The 19410-nt window shown below is 33.5% G+C and overlaps 2 protein-coding genes and 3 pseudogenes across 2 annotated transcripts; all 5 read left to right on the forward strand.

Moving 5' to 3' along the window:
- Positions 1-2180: 2180 nt before the first annotated feature.
- On the forward strand, positions 2181-5957 carry LOC143578229 (ACT domain-containing protein ACR8-like). Its single transcript, XM_077061879.1, has 6 exons — positions 2181-2280; positions 3103-3148; positions 3302-3416; positions 3536-3603; positions 4376-4939; positions 5373-5957. The coding sequence occupies exons 1-6, from the start codon at positions 2210-2212 to the stop codon at positions 5832-5834; spliced, it is 1326 nt and encodes a 441-aa protein (XP_076917994.1). The 5' UTR covers positions 2181-2209; the 3' UTR covers positions 5835-5957.
- A 4270-nt stretch (positions 5958-10227) lies between these two features.
- On the forward strand, positions 10228-10954 carry LOC143578232 (miraculin pseudogene; annotated as a pseudogene).
- A 771-nt stretch (positions 10955-11725) lies between these two features.
- LOC143578230 (miraculin pseudogene) lies at positions 11726-12706 on the forward strand (annotated as a pseudogene).
- Positions 12707-15198: 2492 nt separating this feature from the next.
- On the forward strand, positions 15199-15746 carry LOC143578224 (miraculin pseudogene; annotated as a pseudogene).
- A 2023-nt stretch (positions 15747-17769) lies between these two features.
- On the forward strand, positions 17770-18681 carry LOC143578231 (miraculin-like). Its single transcript, XM_077061880.1, has one exon. The coding sequence runs from the start codon at positions 17984-17986 to the stop codon at positions 18596-18598; it is 615 nt and encodes a 204-aa protein (XP_076917995.1). The 5' UTR covers positions 17770-17983; the 3' UTR covers positions 18599-18681.
- The last annotated feature ends 729 nt before the right edge of the window (positions 18682-19410 follow it).

The following is a 19410-nucleotide window of genomic DNA, read 5'->3' on the forward strand; positions in this document are numbered from 1 at the left end:
TACATATGTCACCACAAAACAACACATAAAATCAGTCTTAGCTCTAGAAAAAAAAAGTTGATTAATCGGCGTAAATGTTAAGTAAATCAAAAAGCCAATTGTGGCGGTGTTTGTTAAATGTGGACCGTGTTGCCGTCATTATTTGGGTCGGCTATTACTATTTCTCTTCATTAATATCAGTGGTGGTTGATATATATTTTTCAAATAAATTATAAACTAACTTAAACTCATGAGATAAACATAGTTTCTAAACTTTATTACAAGTAATAACATTAATAATTTCCAAACATGGTTACTAGATTTTTCTGTTATAAGTTACCTTATTTATTTACATGTATTAACATTAATAGTTTCCAAATATAGTTTCTAGATTAATTTTACTGTTATAACTTATCTTATTTATATCCATTAATACATGATAATAACTTCCAAACATAATTTCAAGATTTTTCTGTTACAAATCTTATTTATTAACAAATAAATTTAAAATAATATAACTTATTCAATAGTTTTGTTAAATACCCGTGTAGGTTATATGTAATGTATCGCTTCAAATATCAACAAAACATTTTTGACGTATTGGTCGTGGTCCTTCCGAAGAAGTTTCCGATCAGACAACTAAAATAGTTCAATCTTTATACAAATATAAAATACAATATTACTTAACACTAGATATTTCATGAACACAAACATAAATTAATAATAAATTAACTAAAGTATATAATCACATGGCATATTGCATACAAATTACGCACATAAAGTATTTTTCAGATTCTTATTAACAGTTTAAAACACCTTTTAGAATATTATCAACAGTGTAAAGTTTAAACATGACACTTCACCAAAGCATAAAACATGTTTTGAGTCGAGTAAAGCAAAGGACATTCTTCTAATTAATGGACAGGGCATCCATCCATCCTTGCTGGCAACTAAAGAGCCGTTTTATTAATACAACCTAATTACCTTTATTACTTATTATTACAAAGTTATAACTTCCAAGCTTTTAATAATTCATTTAATTTATTTTATCCCATAACCGAACAAGATCTTGTTCATGTTCATCTGTTAAGTTTTTATCAACAAACAAATCGTTCATGAACATCTAACCAAACAAACTTTCTTGTTCGTACATATCCGTTCATTAAGGAAATAAATTTTTTCGTGAACGTTCACGAATACAAACAGACGAACGCAAATGAAACAATGTTTTATTTAATTTTCCTAACCGAAAATGACCAACATCAACGGTTCGGTAACCAAATTTCTATTGGTGTTTTTTTAACATTCATATTCATATGTTACTTTATACATAATTTAATTACATAATACTCACACAAATATAAACTAGTCATACATAAAACCTTTAATGAACAAACATTAGCCAATGAGCTAGCGATGAAGTGGTAAGGGAGAGATTTGATGTTCAATGTGACCAATGTTTGATTTATGCCCACAACATTTAGTTTCAAAGGCACCAAGTTAATAATGAGACACTAGTCGGGTATGTGGCTTTAAAATTAGTTAGATCCTTGATCTGAATAAGACTAGGCGGGTGTTGACCTTAGTTGAGGGTTTTTTCCAGATTGAAAGACGAATGTATCCCAATGTGATGAACGTTGGAACATTTTGGACTTGATTAATTTATTTGTATTTGTTACTTATAAATAAATTATCAAAATGTCCAAATATTAAAGATAAATGCGATATCGATACTTTAAAATGTGCGTTACAAAAGTATATAAGACGTGCGTTACACTGAGTGCCCGAGTTGTCTTAATAAGAAAGAAATCAGAATCCGGTCAGCTTATCCGGGCAACCGCGCGTTACGCCATGTGATAGTAAATAAGAAATATTTCTTTTATTACATGCATTCAAATTAAAACAATAATATATACTAATATTAAAACATTATTAAAAAAACCAACAATATAAATTGTTCTCCCACGCCTACGGAGTTGTAGAGAGAGAAAGTAGTTGGTGTTTTTAGAAAGAGAAACTAGCAAACAGGTCTTCTGTTTTTCATCGATATTTGGTGAATAATAATAATAATAATTTGTGAGCTGTAATTTGCTGGCTGTGCTTGGGTGAAATCGTGTATTCTACAAGAGAGTGAATCAACAACACATATATATATATATATATTTTAAGGTGGTTGGTATTTGTGGTATAGTCAGTAAAAGTAATAATATTAATATTATTATTATTAAGCATGATGCAGATGAATGTGAGACCGTGTTTGGATGAATTTGAAAAGCTTCTTGTTCGAATGAACACTCCCAGGTTAGTTTTCGGTTTCGGTTCTTTGTTTTTCGGGTTTTGTCATTTGAGCTTAAAGTTTTTGGTAAGAAAGTTTTTTGGTCCGAAATAATAAATTTGGGTCTAGAAAGTTTTCTTAATTAACAAACAAGTAATTAGTTATTATTATTATATTATTTTTATATATTTGGGCTTAAATATTGGAGTTATATTACTTAAAATAGAAAATCTACGAATTCAGTTCGGGTTTGCAAAACCGAAAACGAACTGAAAGGTTGGTTTTACGAAAACACAAAACCAAACCGTCGGTTTTTGTTTCGGTTGGTTTTCTCTGTTTTTATTACACGCAAAAACCAAAACAGAATCATAAGTTCGGTTTTCGAAAAACATAAAACCAAACCCATGTTTATTATGGTTCGGTTTTTTCAGTTTCTTGCACGCCCATAGTTTTAGGCGTCATTTAGTCGGAAATCTGGAATCTCTTGAGGATAATATTTTAATTTAAATTTAAATTAAAATGAATGTAATATTTTCAATTCTGATGACAAATATGCAAATTGATATAAATTCACTTAAAATTTCTGATATTATGCATTATTGCATTAAATTATGTATTTGTTAGCCTATATAAATCTGATTAGGCTAAAAACTTAAAACATAGGGGTGTAAACGAGCTAAGCTCGGCTCGTTTGCACCCCTCAGTTAAGTTTTCTCCACAATACGATTTTGAGTTTTCGTCGACTTTTTTTTTCTTAGTTCATAATTTCCAAGTCAGATTTTGAATTTTCTTACACGTTATGCTTTCGCTTCATTAGTCTTAATCAACTTTTTATTGTACATTCGCAGGGTCATGATCGATAATGCTGGTTGTGTAAACGCGACTCTAGTCATGGTACATTACTTTCTAGTTGCCTGTCTGCCCTCTATTTCGATGTAAAAGAATATATATATATACAGGATTTTATTTTATATATATATATAAAGGATTTTATTTTTTTTTACTTTTTGTTTTTTATTTTTTTTAAACAACAAATTTTTCCAATAGGTTGATAGCGTGAGAAAAGACGGGATTCTTCTAGAAGCGGTTCAAGTGCTTACAGATTTAAATCTTTTGATTAAAAAAGGTTATGTTTCCTCTGATGGAAGATGGAACATGGATGGTAAGATTTTAATTAGTTTTATTATTTTAACTGTTTATTATAAAAAAAAACTTTTTTACTTCTGTTTTTAGTTTTTTAACTGATTAACTGATTTTTATCTTGTTAATTATTATCCACAGTATTTCATGTGACTGATTTAGATGGAAAGAAGTTAACAGATGACAGCATCATTAACTGCATCCAACATGTAATATTTCCTTAATTTTTGACACTTGTTGTATTTGCTAGGGGTGTAAGCGAGCCGAGTCGAGCTTGGCTCGTGAGTAGTGTTTCAAGCTCGAGTTCTGTTTGTTTTAAGCTCTATTTTTCAAAGCTTGAGCTTGGCTTGGGTTATGATCGTTTATTATTTATTAATCATTTTACTTATATTTTTACTTAATATTTTTAATATGTTTTAATTATAGTTTTTATACATAACATTATATAAACTATTTACTTATTTTTATCATATTTTTTCATATATTAATTATTTTTATAAAAACATATGTTTAATATATTAAGTAAAAAATTATATAAATAATAGGCTCGTTTATTATTTATTAATCATTTTACTCATATTTTTACTTAATACTTTTATTATATTTTAATTATTATCATATTTTTTCATATATTAATTATTATTTCTATACAGAACATTATATAAACTATTTACTTAATTTTTTCATATTTTTTCATATATTAATAATTTTATAAAAATATATTTAATATATTAAGTAAAAATTATATAAATAATAGGCCCGTGAGTTGGCTTGAGCTCGACCAGTGAAGCTCGGGCTTTTTTATTAAACAAACTTATTTTTATGCTCGAGCTCGTTTAAGCTTGGGTCGATTCGAGTTTTAACGAGCCGATCTCAAGTAGCTGACGAACGGTTGGCTCGTTTTCACTCCTAGTAGTTGCTATGTAACTTTTTTTTATACTTGATACTAATTGCATATATATTTTTTTAAATCATTTTTAGTCACTTGGAAGCATTCATCACACAAGATCAAAATCCATTGATGGGATGACTGCAATCGAGTTAACCGGGACCGATCGAGTCGGCTTACTATCAGAAGTTTTCGCAGTGTTATCCGATCTCAAATGCGATATATTTGAGTCAAAAGTATGGACTCACAACGGGCGAATCGCTTCATTAATATACCTAAAAGATTGCGAATCGGGCTGCCCAATTTACGACTCTCAGAAACTTGAAATCATCGAGGCGCAGCTACGAAACGTGCTTAAAGGCGATAACGATATCAGAAGTGTGAAAACTTCAGTTTCGATGGCTGTTACTCATACAGAAAGACGGCTGCATCAAATGATGTTTGCAGACCGCGATTATGAGAGGAGTCCGATCGTTATTAATGAATATTCTCCGGATGTTTCGGTTAAGAGTCGTTTGGAAAAAGGGTACTCGGTTGTTAATATCCAGTGTAGAGACCGGCCGAAGCTTTTGTTCGATGTTGTTTTTACGTTAACGGATATGCAGTATACGGTTTTTCATGCCACTATTGATACCAAAGATAACGGAGCGTATCTGGTACGTTTTCATACCGCTTCAGCGTAAAGTTAGGCTTGCAAACGAGTTGTATTAAAATGTATATAATGGGTCAAACTAAAAAAATGATTGAAACGGGTCAAAACGGGTTGACATTTCTTGATTTTTTTTTATGGAACGAGAAAACGGAGGAAAGTTTTTAGTACTTTTACTTTTTAATTTTTGATTTATATTTCAAGTTATAGTTTTTTAATTATTTTTTTATTGAATTTTTTAATGAGGGGTTTTTGAAATGGGTCAAAATGGGTTGAGATTTCAAAAACATTAACGAACATCCCGCTGAATGGTTCATGAATTGTTCACTAAACGTTTGGTTCGTTTACATGCCTTATAAAAATTGCTAACAATATAAAATTCCCATTTATTTGTAATTTTTGTTTAACTTTCTTAACAATCAACATTTTTTATATTTCAGGAATTCTTCATCCGACACACAGACGGGACACCGATCAGTTCAGAAGCCGAAAAGCAACGAGTGACCCTATGTTTAACCGCCGCCATCGAGAGACGAGCATCCAACGGCGTTAGGCTCGAGCTATGCAAGGAAGACAAACCAGGACTACTAGCTGAAGTAACACGCATATTCAGAGAATATGCCCTAAACGTTACACGAGCCGAAATATCTACATTACAAGGAAAGGCCGAGAATATATTCTACGTGACGGACGCGTGTGGAAACCAAGTCGACTCAAAAAGCATAGAGTCGGTTCGACAACGAGTCGGGTTGGATAACTTGAGGGTCAAGGAATTACCATTACCATTTAGGAATAATAATGACAAGGAAGATAATGTAGAAGGGGGGCCTGTTTTATTAGCACTTGGAAGTTTATTAAGAAAGAACCTTTATAACTTAGGCTTGATAAAATCATATTATTAAAAAGTTAGGGTATATTATTATTATATGTTACTTATGGTTTGTACATAACATAAAATATTGGTGGTGGTTAGAAATTAATTAGGATGGTGATGGATACTTTTGTTCCCTACATAGATACAGTTGGTGGTTTGTACTTAACTTGGTGATGGTTAGAAAGTATTAGTGTTATTTATTGACTCTTGTTTCTCTTTCATCAAAACATTATTCACACTCCAATAACAGAAATGATAGTACATAGTATTTATTGTTATTAAATGATATTGTTTAAACACTATAAAAGAGGGTGCAAGATGTAGTTATAAGTAGTTGATGGCAAACCTACTCACCAAAACCCATTGTCTAATAAATTGGTTATGAAGACAATTATTATTATCATCATCCACAAAATAGAAAAAAAAAGGCAAAACAACATAGTAGGAAAACATAAGGAAAAATAAGTAAGAAAGTCCTTAAAACAAGTTTTTTTTTTGAGAGGTGGCGTCATCCATCTTAGCCTTTAAACCACGACACTATGCGGGCGCCAAACCAGGCTCTTCTCTTGTTCTTAATGCACAAGAGGCTCAAAAGGGTGGGGTCCGCCTTTTTTTTAGTATCTTTTTAAATCACTACGTACATCTTGTTAAATGATGAGTTATATATAAAAAATTATTTTATGTGTGGCAAAGACACTTCAATTAACCAAACAATAATACATAATCTTAGAATACGTAAATGTACTAATACAACTTTAGAAGAAATAATAAACCTACAAAATAAATTGTATATTGTACAAGAAAATATGATTTTTTTAATTATGTATATTTTCTAGTTGATGTTTAATAGTAATATTTTGTAACATTAATAATTTTAATAATTTTTAGCAACTACATATGGGAAAACCTTGTTTCTCTTTAATATCAAGAATGCTTAATTACTACCATCTACATTACTACATTAATAATACAATACATGATCTTATAATGCTTTAAAGATAAACCCCTAACAACTTTTGAAATTTTTAAGTACAAGCCAGATGATGATATTGGTTCAAAGTATAATATGTGTACACCATTTATGATTAATCTATTAATAATGTGAATAGAATTGGTTGAAAATGATGGTTGTTTGTTCACTTTAGGAAAGCATTGACACATTTTCATGTGTTCACACAACTTTTGGTATGATGCAAATTCTATCTGCCTCTATGGTATTAACATTTATACCCCTTTATCAAAAGTAATCTCTCGAATATACGTGTTGCTTTTCTATATATTAGTTAATAATTAACTTTAGTCCCATTACTAGACGTGACAATGTTAATATATTTAGGTTACACATTTTTCTAACCGGTCAAGCCAAATAACTTATAACGAATAAATAAATCTATTAAAAAGGTTAAAAGCGAATTAAAATACGTATAAGTGTTTATAGCCTTTTATATAATTTACCAAAGATTAGATTTAATCAGCCCCACAAAGTCCAAAATGTTAATTTGTGTAACATATATTTAATATACTTAACTATATGTGTGTAGTAATCGTGCCAAAAATTGTAAAGATGTTGGATTAATTTCTATTCCGGGTCACAAGTCGGTGAACCGGGCCTAAGAGGTTTTAACAAGTCGGTTAAAGTCTAAGGGGTATGATGAAACATTTCATATGCTTGGTGACCAAGTTTACCTTGTTGGCTAAGTTGATCTTGTTGTCCAAGTTCACCTTGGTGGTCAAGTTGAGTGGTGACCACATATTATGCTTGGTGACCAAGTTGGGTTACTAGTATAAATCGATGTATAAAGTTAGTGTTACATACATCAACAACAAACACAACAATCACCACCATCACTACCAAAGTTATTGTAATCAGTTTTTTGAGTTATATTTTCTGGTTATAATATAAGTCGGTTATTTATAAGTTGTGCGTTAATTATCGTTTATCATTCTTGAAAAGAACCATTTTTCATGTACAAAATTTTAAACTTTTTATTATTTGATGAGGTTTATGTATCAGAAATCAAAGTTTTAATTATAACAATTTCATTTATAGTAGGGACAGTGGGCGTCTTTTGGGCTAGACTTAGACAAAAGCTTATAATGGGCTGAACTTTTAGAAAAATTAAATAAATAAATAATACCAGTTTCAAATTCAGTGGGCTAAAAAATAAAAATAAAAAAAATACTAGAATTTGCTTTAGCCCTTTAAAAGGACCTCACACTACTATGAGCTAGTAATGCTTAGAGATGTAAATTCTAACCGGTTAATCGAACCAAAATAAGAAACCAAAGTTGGTTAATTAATCAGTACAGTAGAAACTGGTTAGTAGCCGACTGAATCGATGGTTAGGACCCCGTTTGGACTTCAATATGTTAACCCAAGATATGTATACAATTAATGTTTGTAAGGTTAACCCAGCAAAGGTTAATAGTTGATACAATTTGTAACCGGTTAACACTACTTAGGTTAATACAATTAGTGTTAGTAAGGTTAACCTTGATAGCTTATTATCGGTTAACCAGTTATTAACTAAACCGAACCGGCCGGTAACTTAGGTACGAGATTTTCCTCTAAAAACTGGTTAGAAACCATAACTGATTTTGCCCGTTTGATCAATAACCAGTCCCAGTTAGTAACCAATATGGCAAAAACTAGTTAACCGGTATTTGCACCTCTAATTGTGCTAACTAAACTGTATTCTAGAAGCAATATATATAGGAATTTAAATAATTGTTAGTAGGTAGATCAATCCATTGACTTGATGTCTTAAAACAACTATCAAATATGCCTTAATTGATATTATTAATTGTCTTTGATAAATGTGACTGGTTTTCATGTTTGTTTGGAGTAAAATTTACTACTCACATTATCAGTGTGTTTCATGTAGTCTTTACAAGAAGAAACGTGGAAGCATCTACAACCAATGAAGATACTAATGCTCTTAAGCCTTTTATTTATAGGCGCGTACATTGAAACTTAAGCAACAACAAACTTATACCTACAAGAAAACTTAAGCCTTTTATCTGTACGTTTTGACGTCCATTTATGCATTGACCTCTATTTATGTGTTTTGATATTCATTTGTGTGTTTGGACCTCCATTTATACGTTTTAATCTCCATTATGTGTTTTGACCTCCATTTATGCGTTTTGACTTTCATTAGGGCCAACTGTACCTAACCGCCCCCACATCAAGGACACCATCGGTACTTTTGAACCCTACCCCACCACCTCTTGGGCACAAATCCATATTCCAAGGTCACCAATTCTAACTACAACTTAAACGACAACTGATTAGAAGAGTCGGGTGGCTTCCTACTCGGTCTTGACCTGATAATTTTGAAAATTGTGTAAATGGAATGCATTTGGTATAACATTGTACACACCATGTTCGTCTCTTGGTGATGTGCCTTTACAACCAACATGTGTTTTTTTACCTTTTGCTTTTGACATCTTTGGTTTTCTCACGATTGAAATTGTGGAGTTATTTAGCGGAGTTCAACAGGTCAAGCATAGTAATACTATGAATCCAAAATCAGTTAATGTGGTTTTTAAAAGATTGACCTTTGCAATTCAAAAGTGGTAGTGGTATAGCTTGTTGTCTGTTTGCCTTCTGTTTCGATGTAATAACTACTTTTCATTTTTAATATATTGTTTTTATATAATATAAAACTAAATATATGAATAAGCCCCATTATTCTCAACTCTGACCAACCTTTTCTAATTTTTGTTATAGTTTTGAAGAAAAAAACCTTAAAATAGCTACTCTAAAACCGTCATCCGACGGGATTTGTTAAAGAACTCGTTGACCTGTAAAATTTTGCCACATGTCAACGCATTAATTTTAATTTATGGATCTGACAGAGTTTTTCATCACCTACTTCTCAAATTCTGTTGGATCCGATGATTATTTAATGCATTATGTCGAATCCGTTAATACAGTAACACATGGTGAGATTTTACTGGTCAACGACATTGACGAAATTCTGTCAGAAGCGACGAAAAAATGACTATTTTAGATATTTTTTCAAAACTATGGTTAAAATTGAAAAATGTTGATTAAAGTATGCTATTTTAAGAATAGTCTTCCTTTACTTTCACCACCTGCACTTCCATGAGATACAGTCAAACTAGAATATACCAATTCTAACTAATAATAAAACCATAAATACTTATTAATTAATTTCAAGTTTCCAGCCATGCATTTGCATGTGATCACGTGAACCCTTGAAACTCTAGTTTATTTCATGCAAACCAACGAAGACTTATGACTCGGTAAATAAACGAGTAACCCCAAACACAGTTCTTGGTCACATTGTCACACAAAGTTTTATTTATTTAATTTTGTTCATTCCTAGCAATTCAAGCACATGCATGATCATCCATATTTCAAATTAACCATCTATAAATAGCTTGATTAATTAATCTACATCATATCATTCACTAATTAACACCTTTAACAATGAAAACAATCATTTTATTCTCACTTGCACTCATCTTTACAGCCAATTCCGCTCCTTCTCCTGCTCCTGCTCCTCCTGTGCTGGATTCCAATGGAAAATTCCTCCGCACGGGGGCCAAATACTACGTTTTTCCAGCGACTCTAGGCAATGAAAATGGCGGCTCCTTCCGGTGCACTTCAATGGAAGGCCTTGTCCAGCTGGCATTGAACAATCCCGAGTCAATGTCAACGGCCTCTCGTTGACTTTCACTCCGGTCAACCCTAAGAAAGGCGTTATTCATCTTTCCACGGATGTTAACATAAAGTTCTCGGGTTCCACTGGTTGTGACAATGAGTCAAACGTATGGAAGGTGAAATATGATAAAGCTATGAAGCGATATGCTGTGATGGTGGGAGGTGTTGAGGGAAACCCGGGACCGGATAAATGGTTTAAGATTGAGAAAACTAAAGACTGGGTATAAGTTAGTTTTCTGTCCTAGTGTGTGTAGCTATTGTAAGGTTATGTGTAAGGGTGTTGGATTAGTTGATGACGAAGATGGTTCGCGGCGTTTGTTACTTAGCAATAATCCTGCGTCTTTCGTCTTTTGGGAGGCTAACTAGTTCCACCGGTCTTATTATTCCATGGAAGCTCTTGAATAAGTTATATATGTTAGGAGTAAATTTAATTATTGCTTTATTTATGTTTCAATAAAGTTTGATTATGGCTGTTATTATTTGAGAGGCATCAATTTGTTAGGTTCAATACATATGGATACTTGTATTCATTTCTAATTACTTGATTTGATCATTACATTTGGCTAGCTTTTCAAATTTAGGCACTATAGTAGACCAAAGATCTTTAAATATGGTAAGATTATTTGGATCTTTAAATATGCTAAGATTATTTGAGGTATCCACTTTCGGTGGTTCTCTTTATACACTATCTAACTCTACTCCTAAATTAAACTTTTTTTTTTGGCATGCTTGTACTATCAAGTATCACTGGTTGAAAGATAAAACCTTATTAAACACTCAGGTTGTCAAAAGCCCTTGTGGTACGTAGTACCGTTACTATTTATCATATTTGTAGGTTAACAAACCGATCGGTAACACTCCAAAACCAGTTCCCAACTCGTAGGCCTGTATACTAGTTCGCACTTCGAAGAATCAAACCGGTTTCTAGTTCCAAATCGGGTTTGTAATCCAACCCCAACCGTTGACTAAACTGGTCCGGTTTAACACCCGAACCGGTTTGTACACCTCTAGGCTCTAGTTCTCCCCAAACGTCTAAATGAGCTTCAAAATTTTATGTTCCATTGGGCTTCTTATTGGGCTAGAGCATATAATAGCTAGACTATCCAACCTAAACTTGGGTTAAGACTTTAAGCTAAAAGTTTTACATGTGCTAAACTTTTGAACAAAATATATACTAGTTTTCTTACTCAATTTATGGTAACAAAAATACTAGTGGCTAGTGTGCTGAATATATTATAGATCCTATGCCTCTTGATATTTATAGGTTGTTTTGATATATTTTCAGTAGTTAGTTCATCCCAGCACAAAAATCATTACAAGTCAAAAACAATATCCAAATTCACCACTTCAATTTTTTGTCTAAATCTATGGAAACACCAAACCAACAACATGAACCTTTTTTAAATCTGATACTAGCATACTTCACACCATTTATAAATAGCAATTCAAGCTTAACTAATCTACACCATTCACTAATACTTTCAAAAATGAAAATAATCATCTTATTTTCACTAACACTCATCTACACCGCCAATGCGGCTCATGCTCCTGATCCGGTGCTTGATGTCAATGGCCAATACCTCCACGCAGGGTCCAAATACCATGTCTGGGGAGCGGGCGTAGTCGGTAGAATTGCTGGAGTCGGTACGTCGAAATTCAACAGGAAGCCTTGTCCAGCTGGCGTTGAACAATCCCGAAGGGATGACGATGGCCTCCCGTTGACTTTCACTCCGGTCAACCCCAAGAAAGGCGTTATCCGTCTTTCCACAGATGTTAACATAAAGTTTTTAGCTTCCACTGGTTGTGACGACGAGTACTCAACCATATGGAAGGTGAAATATGATAAGGCATTGAAGCAATATGCTGTGATGGTGGGAGGTGTTGAGGGAAACCCTGGACCCGAAACATTGGAAAACTGGTTTAAGATTGAGAAAACTAATGACGGGTATAAGTTTGTTTTCTGCCCGAGTGTGTGTAGCTACTGTAAGGTTATGTGCAAGGACGTTGGATTAGCTAATGACAAAGATGGTTCGTTGCGCTTGGTACTCAGCAATGATCCAGCGTCTTTCGTCTTTTGGAAAGCTGACTAGTTCTACCAGTCTTATTGTTCCTTGGATGCTCCAATAAATAATGTGTGTAACAAGCAATCTTAATTGCTGTTTTAATATCTATGTTTGAATAAAGTTGTTTATTGTTGTAAAACTTGCATGATAGGTCTAATGGTCCAGAAGATGAGCTCATAAATTAAAACTTCTTGAGCATTTAAGCTAGAATGTTATAAATGTACAAACTTTTAAAATTATAAACTTATCACACTTCTATTAATAACTTTCACTAATATTTTTGGTAAATGTATTCAACAACCACCACATCCCGTATATCCCATAAATAGTAAAACTATTGCCTATTGGCAGAGTCTTAAGTAGTGAGGAGGATGAGATGTATCATGTATGCAAACCTTACCTCTATCCATGGTAAGGGACGGTATATGTTGGAGAATTCGCGGCTAAGTCAATCTTTTCGAGTGTGACTTGTAGCCACCTGTTGAGGTTTAGGTTAGTAAAGCATACCATACCAAATTTCTTCAGAAGAGTGCGTGTCAGTGTCGAGAATGGGCAAAACCTTAAAAAGAGAAAAACGAATTCTTCATGGCGGTTTTATTAGGATTTAACCAGCATCACAAAATCCCTAAATAAACTTTATTTAAACATGCTTAACGAAATGTGGCTAGTAATTCTGTCAATCGAATGCTAAAAAACCCTTTTTGGTGTATAGACTGTTGGAAGGTAATATTGCAATGGGTGATAAAGATAGTTGAAGAGGTTAATGTATCAAGCCTTATTATAGATTGTATTTGTTTGATATGATCTAGTATTTGATAAATTTATTTTAGTAGTTTATTTACCTTAGAGGGTAAGTTAGGGTTAAGTCAAACAAGTATATGATGATAAGTTGCTAACAATGAGATATAGAAATTAGTCTAAACTTAATTGTTTTATTAACTGTTGTAAGGATAATTGTTTACAAACAAACCATATTTATAAACCTACCAATCCTAGATCAATAACAATCCTTATTAGACTAAACTAGAAGAAAACTAACTTAAAAACCCCTAGATTTGTAAATACGATAACCAGGTCTCCGTACTTACACAAGATTAATCTAACAGTACATTGGTCGATATCTTTTGATTAATAAAAAGTATCTGAACAAAGTTTTGTTCATATTAAAAGAACCCTTTGATCGACTCCATTGATATTATAACAAACTTGTCCTGCTTTCCGCCAACCAAATGGAAACCCAGTCAACCGATTAGAAAACTTCGCCGTAGTTTTTCACGTCCATTGATAGCAATTACTTGATCACAAATAAATCCTATTTATAACCATTCAATTCTTTGTTAGACAATAATAGGAGAAAACTAACTTAAAAATCTTTAAGTTCGTAAGTGTGACAACTACCCCCCTTCTCATTTACACAAGCTTACACTAACATATATCTCCTGTTCAGCTATAATTTCTTGTGTTAATTTGTGATCTCGGCCAACACAAGCTTTTATCATTTTTAATTTCCTCTTTCGGCTAAGCGAGCTTTCAATATTTGAAGTTACTATGGGCTTGTTAGTTGTTACTGGCTAGAGCTTTAAATTTTGGACTGTCAAACCTAAAAAACTTGGGCTACACTTTTAAACAAAAAATACTACTTTTTTATTACTAAATTAAGGTGACAAAAATACCATTGGCTAGTTGTTCTAGCCTTCTGGATATATATTATAGATCATAATCCTATGCCTCTTGATATTTGTAGGGTTGTTTTGAAATATTTTCATTAGTGGGTTCATTCCACACAAAATCCATTACAAGTCAAAACCAATATAAAAAAATCACCAGTTTAGATTTGTGTCTAAAACTATCTAAACTCCAAACAAACAACATATGAACCTTGTTTTCAATCCTAAAGTAGCATACTTCCTACCATCTATAAATACCAGTTCAAGCTTAACATATCTACATCATTCACTAATTAATACTTTCAAAAATGAAAATAATCATCTTATTTTCACTAGCACTCATCTACACCATAGTCACATAAATCGTGATACGCTCCGGTACGGGTACGCGGTTCGCTAAAGGTAACGTATTCGGTACGGAGGGGGTAGGTTCATTTCGGTACGAACCGGTACGGTGTACCATGTAGTTCGGTTCGAGCCGAAATCAAAATCAAATATAAAATTTAAATATCTTATAAAAATAAAGTTATATATCTTAAAAAAAATTCCAGGCTATTGTATATATATACATATATTTATCAATAATATTACGAAGATTATCTTGTAAAAGTATATATTTATGTTGTAAAGTTTAGGGTAAAGTTTTATTAAAATAGAAAGTTGAGGGTGAAAAATGAAATTTTGTTTGAAGAAAAGACTAAAGAGTGAAATAAACAGGAGTCACGACTCATGACATCAGTTTTAGGGTTTATTTTCAGTTTCAGATCCCATAAATCCGGCCAAATCTGGAAGAACCATCAGTTCTAATTCGAGATTTTTGGTTCAATTGGAGCGACGTAGTGGCGATTTCTGGTTCACAGTTTAGGGTTCACTCGGACCAATTTTCCAGCGATTTCTCCGGCACGCTTCCGATTGGGTACAAAACGTACCAATACGAAAATCGCGGCTACTTTAGCGATTTATGTGACTATGATCTACACCTCCAATGCGGCTCATGCTCCTGATCCGGTGCTCGATTACTATGGACAATACCTCCACACAGGGGCCAAATACTATGTTATGCCAGCGGCTCTAGACGGTGAAATTCAACAGGAAGCCTTGTCCAGCTGGCGTTGAACAATCACGAAGCCACGAGACTGGCCTCCCGTTGACTTTCACTCCGGTCAACCCCAAGAAAGGCGTTATCCATCTTTCCACAGATGTTAACATAAAGTTTTTAGCTTCCACTGGTTGTGACGACGAGTCAATCGTGTGGAAGGTGAAATATGACAAGGCTATGAAGCAATATGCTGTGATGGTGGGAGGCGTTGAGGGTAATCCGGGACCAGAAACATTGGAAAACTGGTTTAAGATTGAGAAAACGAAAGACGGGTATAAGTTAGTTTACTGCCCGAGTGTGTGCAGCAACTGTAAGGTTATGTGCAAGAGTGTTGGAATAGTTGATGACGAAGATGGTTCGCAACGTTTGGTACTCAACAATGATCCTGCTTCTTTCGTGTTTTGGAATGTGGACTAGTTCCACCACTCTTAGACCATGTGTAGTCGTAAAGCTCCACTACCAGGGGTTATGCGCCACGTGGCGCCCAGTCAGAGTTATGGTTTTGTACAAAAACATGCTGTAGTCATAACTCTCCACTACCAGGGTTTATGCGCCACGTGGCGCCCAGTCATCATCAATTTTAATATAATCCAACGGCTCCAAATGGCCCCAACAGCTATTTTTTTGGATTAGTGTGCCATTTCTTGCGTTTTGTATACAACGCAGCCAAAATAACATATCCTATAACGCAGGGGGGGGGGGTGTACCCCCGCGTTTTCGGTCAAAACGTTGATGGCAACGTTGCCACTACACATGGTCTTATTGTTCCTTGGATGCTTGAATAAGTTATGTGTGTAACAAGCAATCTTAATTGCTGGTTTATCTATGTTTGAATAAAGTTGTTTATGGTTGTAAAACTTGCATGGGTTGTTGTGTGTATAAACAACTATCAATAATACCATAGGAGCATAGGTGGTGAAAGATGACATGGCAAATATAGACAAATCAGAGACAACCTATAAGCATAAATACAAGAAGATAATCACACGTAAATTCCACATAACCTTTGTGTAGGCAAAACTAAGTCCTCATGACCCACCTAAATCACATTTGTAGCCCTTCCCTAAAGTCCTTAACAATGATACTACACCTCCGCTAACTCCTATCATTGATCATATCTTCAGAGAGGTGAAACCTTGGTAAATTCTGCATAGTTCGCTAATCCGAAGTCAATATTGGCATGCCCTTTACTCCACATCCCCTCCACAGTGAGGGCTTCCACCTCTAACTGGCTCTGCCGTCTGCCTTTTTTTCACATGCCCAAACCATCTCATATCTCCTCTTTTATCTTATATGTTATACTAACTATTCCCAACCTCTCCCTAAAAAACCTTATTTCTTATCATGTCTAGTCTTTTGTGTTCATACACCCACGTCAGCATCCTCATCTCTGCCACATTCTTCTTTCGTGATAAATGTATTCAAATATTCTTAACTTACGACAAGTTATACCCTTATCAATGTAAGTTTAAGTTAAGGGAGTCTCATGCATTTAGCTTTTTTAGTTAAGTTATACGGAAATAACAGAAGTTTGCCGTGGGAGTTAGAACCCTCAGCCCATTCCATATAATTTTTCCCTATAATTTAGCTAAAAACACTATTTCTTAAATTTATCTATTAGTTTTTTAAAATCTTTCACATTATATTCCCTATTCATATTTTTTTATTATTTTTTTCTCCTTGTCTTGTTATATGGTATATGGTGATTTAGAGATAGTTTATATATATATATATATATTATATGATGTGGATCAAAAGTGAGACCCTATATTTAAGTTTTTACTTTAGTTGCCATATAACTCATCCATATAATATGGAATGGATTGGAAAAGTGATTTTGATGGTTTTATAAAAATTTATAATAAATTATATGAGTTTGACAACTTTAAAGAATGAGTTGAGAATACTCTTAGCTAGCTACAACATTGGCAATTTTTTGACTTTGGTATTGAATCATATGGTGAATCAACTATCGATTAAAATCTAAATCTTATATATGCCGTTATGACATACTATTTTTTTATCTACATGTAAGTTTTATTCGAAACAACGTGATAAACACTAACGTACGAGTGAGTTCAAACCGAGCAAAACAATCTAAGAATGCCGTAGTGACATACTTATTATTATTATTATTATTATTATCTACAATTAATTTTTTTTCGAAACAATGGATGAACACTAACGTACGAGTGAATCCAAACCGGACAGAACAATCTAAGTATGCCGTTGTTACATACTTATTTTTATCCACAAGTAAGTTTTATTCGAAACAACAGGATGAACACTAACTTACGAGTGAATCCAAACCTAGCAAAACAATTTTCCCTCCATCATGGATTAGTTATACCCACAAGTTTTTCGAATTGCAACTTGCAAGTGTCTGATTTCAATTATTGACATTCCAGCACATGTCAACATCCATTACAATAAAAACAAAAACTATCTTATTTAATTATATTTTTATCGACTGCTTTAAATTATTGTGTAGTTTGTTGATGGTAATGTGCACTAACATCAATTACAAGCCAAAAACAATATCCAAATTCATCACTTTAAGTTTTCTTCTAAAACTATTGGATCCCAGACCAACAGCATGACCATCTATAAATAGCTTTTCATCTACACAATTTAATTCACCAACACTTTTAAAAAATGAAAACATTCATCTTATTTATATCACTTGCAATATTATTCATCTTCAAAGCCAATTCAACTCCCGTACTCGACGTCAAAGGTAAATACCTCCGCACAGGGGTTAAATACTACGCTAGAACGGCGATCACAGATGATTATATCGGTGGACTCTCTCTGGTGAAGGTCAGAAACAAGTCTTGTCCAGGTGTAGTTGGACAAGCCATAGGTAATGTGAATGGCCGCGTGCTGACTTTCACTCCGTTAAACCCCAAGAAAGGTGTGATTCATGAATATACCGATGTTAACATCAAGTTCTCAGGTTCCACTAGTTGTCATGAATCAAATGTATGGAAGTTGAAGTATCATAAAGCTATGAAAAAGTATACGGTAATGGTGGGAGGTGTTGAAGGAAACCCGGGACCAGAAACATTGGATAACTGGTTTAAGCTTCAGAAAGTTAAGGACGGTTATAAGTTTGTCTTCTGCCCGAGTGTATGCAGCCGTTGTAAGGTTAAGTGTATGGATATTAACGTGTGGGACATGTATGATCTAGGACGACCGTTGGTATTCAGCAATGATAGTAATTATGATACTTTCTTTCCTTATTATGTCTCTTTCTACAGAGCTAACTAAAAATAAACTAGTAAATTAAATATGTAATGAGCAAACTCAATTTCTGTTTATCTATGTTTGAATAAAGTTGTTTATGGTTGTAATACTTGTTATATATGCCATTACATGATAGTTTGTCACACCTCTTTGCAACATCACAATTAAGAACAATTTGAAATTGGATGAAACATTGTATATACACAACAAATAATCATAAATCCTAAAATACCACAAAGCACAAATGATAAGTTTTCAGTGACAAGTAGCTGTAACCAAAACCTGTTCCAGCTATGCGTAATGCATTGGCTTTAATATGGGGCGGTCTAACGATCCTGTCAATGAGTCCATAATCCAAAGCTTCCTGAACATTAAACGGCTAAATCCGACATAAGTTCATCTGTCCTTGTGAACTAGCACATTAAGTTCTTTGTCTTCAATTTGTGTTTTTATCTAGAATATTGATCTCGTGATTCTAATTTAATTCGATGCTTAATTACGTTTGAAATCCCTGTATGTATATGATAGAACAAGAAGAGTGAATATTAATTATTGGTCAAATTAAGAATCGATGAGTCTATACTACGCGTTTATTAGTTTAGTTGGATTTACTTAAGATCGAATTTAAATAAGCTTAAGCATTATTAAAAGTTATAGGTGTCGAGCACACATTTATACAAGACTATGCTCATTATTAGCATGTTTAACCCGGTGGTTAAAAGGGGTGAAACCCCTTCACCAGGGGGTTCCAAGGGGTGTTGCCCCTTGGCGGGGGTCCAAGGGGCAGCACCCCTGGCGATGATCGAGTTTACCGGAGAAACATTGTATGGAAAAAG

The sequence above is a fragment of the Bidens hawaiensis genome, unplaced genomic scaffold (assembly GCF_021521415.1).
Source record: "Bidens hawaiensis isolate Kalapana, Puna unplaced genomic scaffold, B.hawaiensis_p1.1 tig00029065_1, whole genome shotgun sequence".
NCBI classification, from domain to species: Eukaryota; Viridiplantae; Streptophyta; class Magnoliopsida; order Asterales; family Asteraceae; genus Bidens; species Bidens hawaiensis.

What these genes read in the sequence shown, in the direction of transcription:
- LOC143578229 (XM_077061879.1), top strand. Translation starts at nt 2,210, where the DNA reads ATGATGCAGATGAATGTGAGACCGTGTTTGGATGAATTTGAAAAGCTT. An exon ending in TAAACGCGACTCTAGTCATG is followed by an intron (nt 3,149 to 3,301) that starts GTACATTACTTT and finishes TTTTTCCAATAG; the next exon opens with GTTGATAGCGTGAGAAAAGA. An exon ending in TGGAAGATGGAACATGGATG is followed by an intron (nt 3,417 to 3,535) that starts GTAAGATTTTAA and finishes TATTATCCACAG; the next exon opens with TATTTCATGTGACTGATTTA.
- LOC143578231 (XM_077061880.1), top strand. Translation starts at nt 17,984, where the DNA reads ATGAAAACATTCATCTTATTTATATCACTTGCAATATTATTCATCTTC.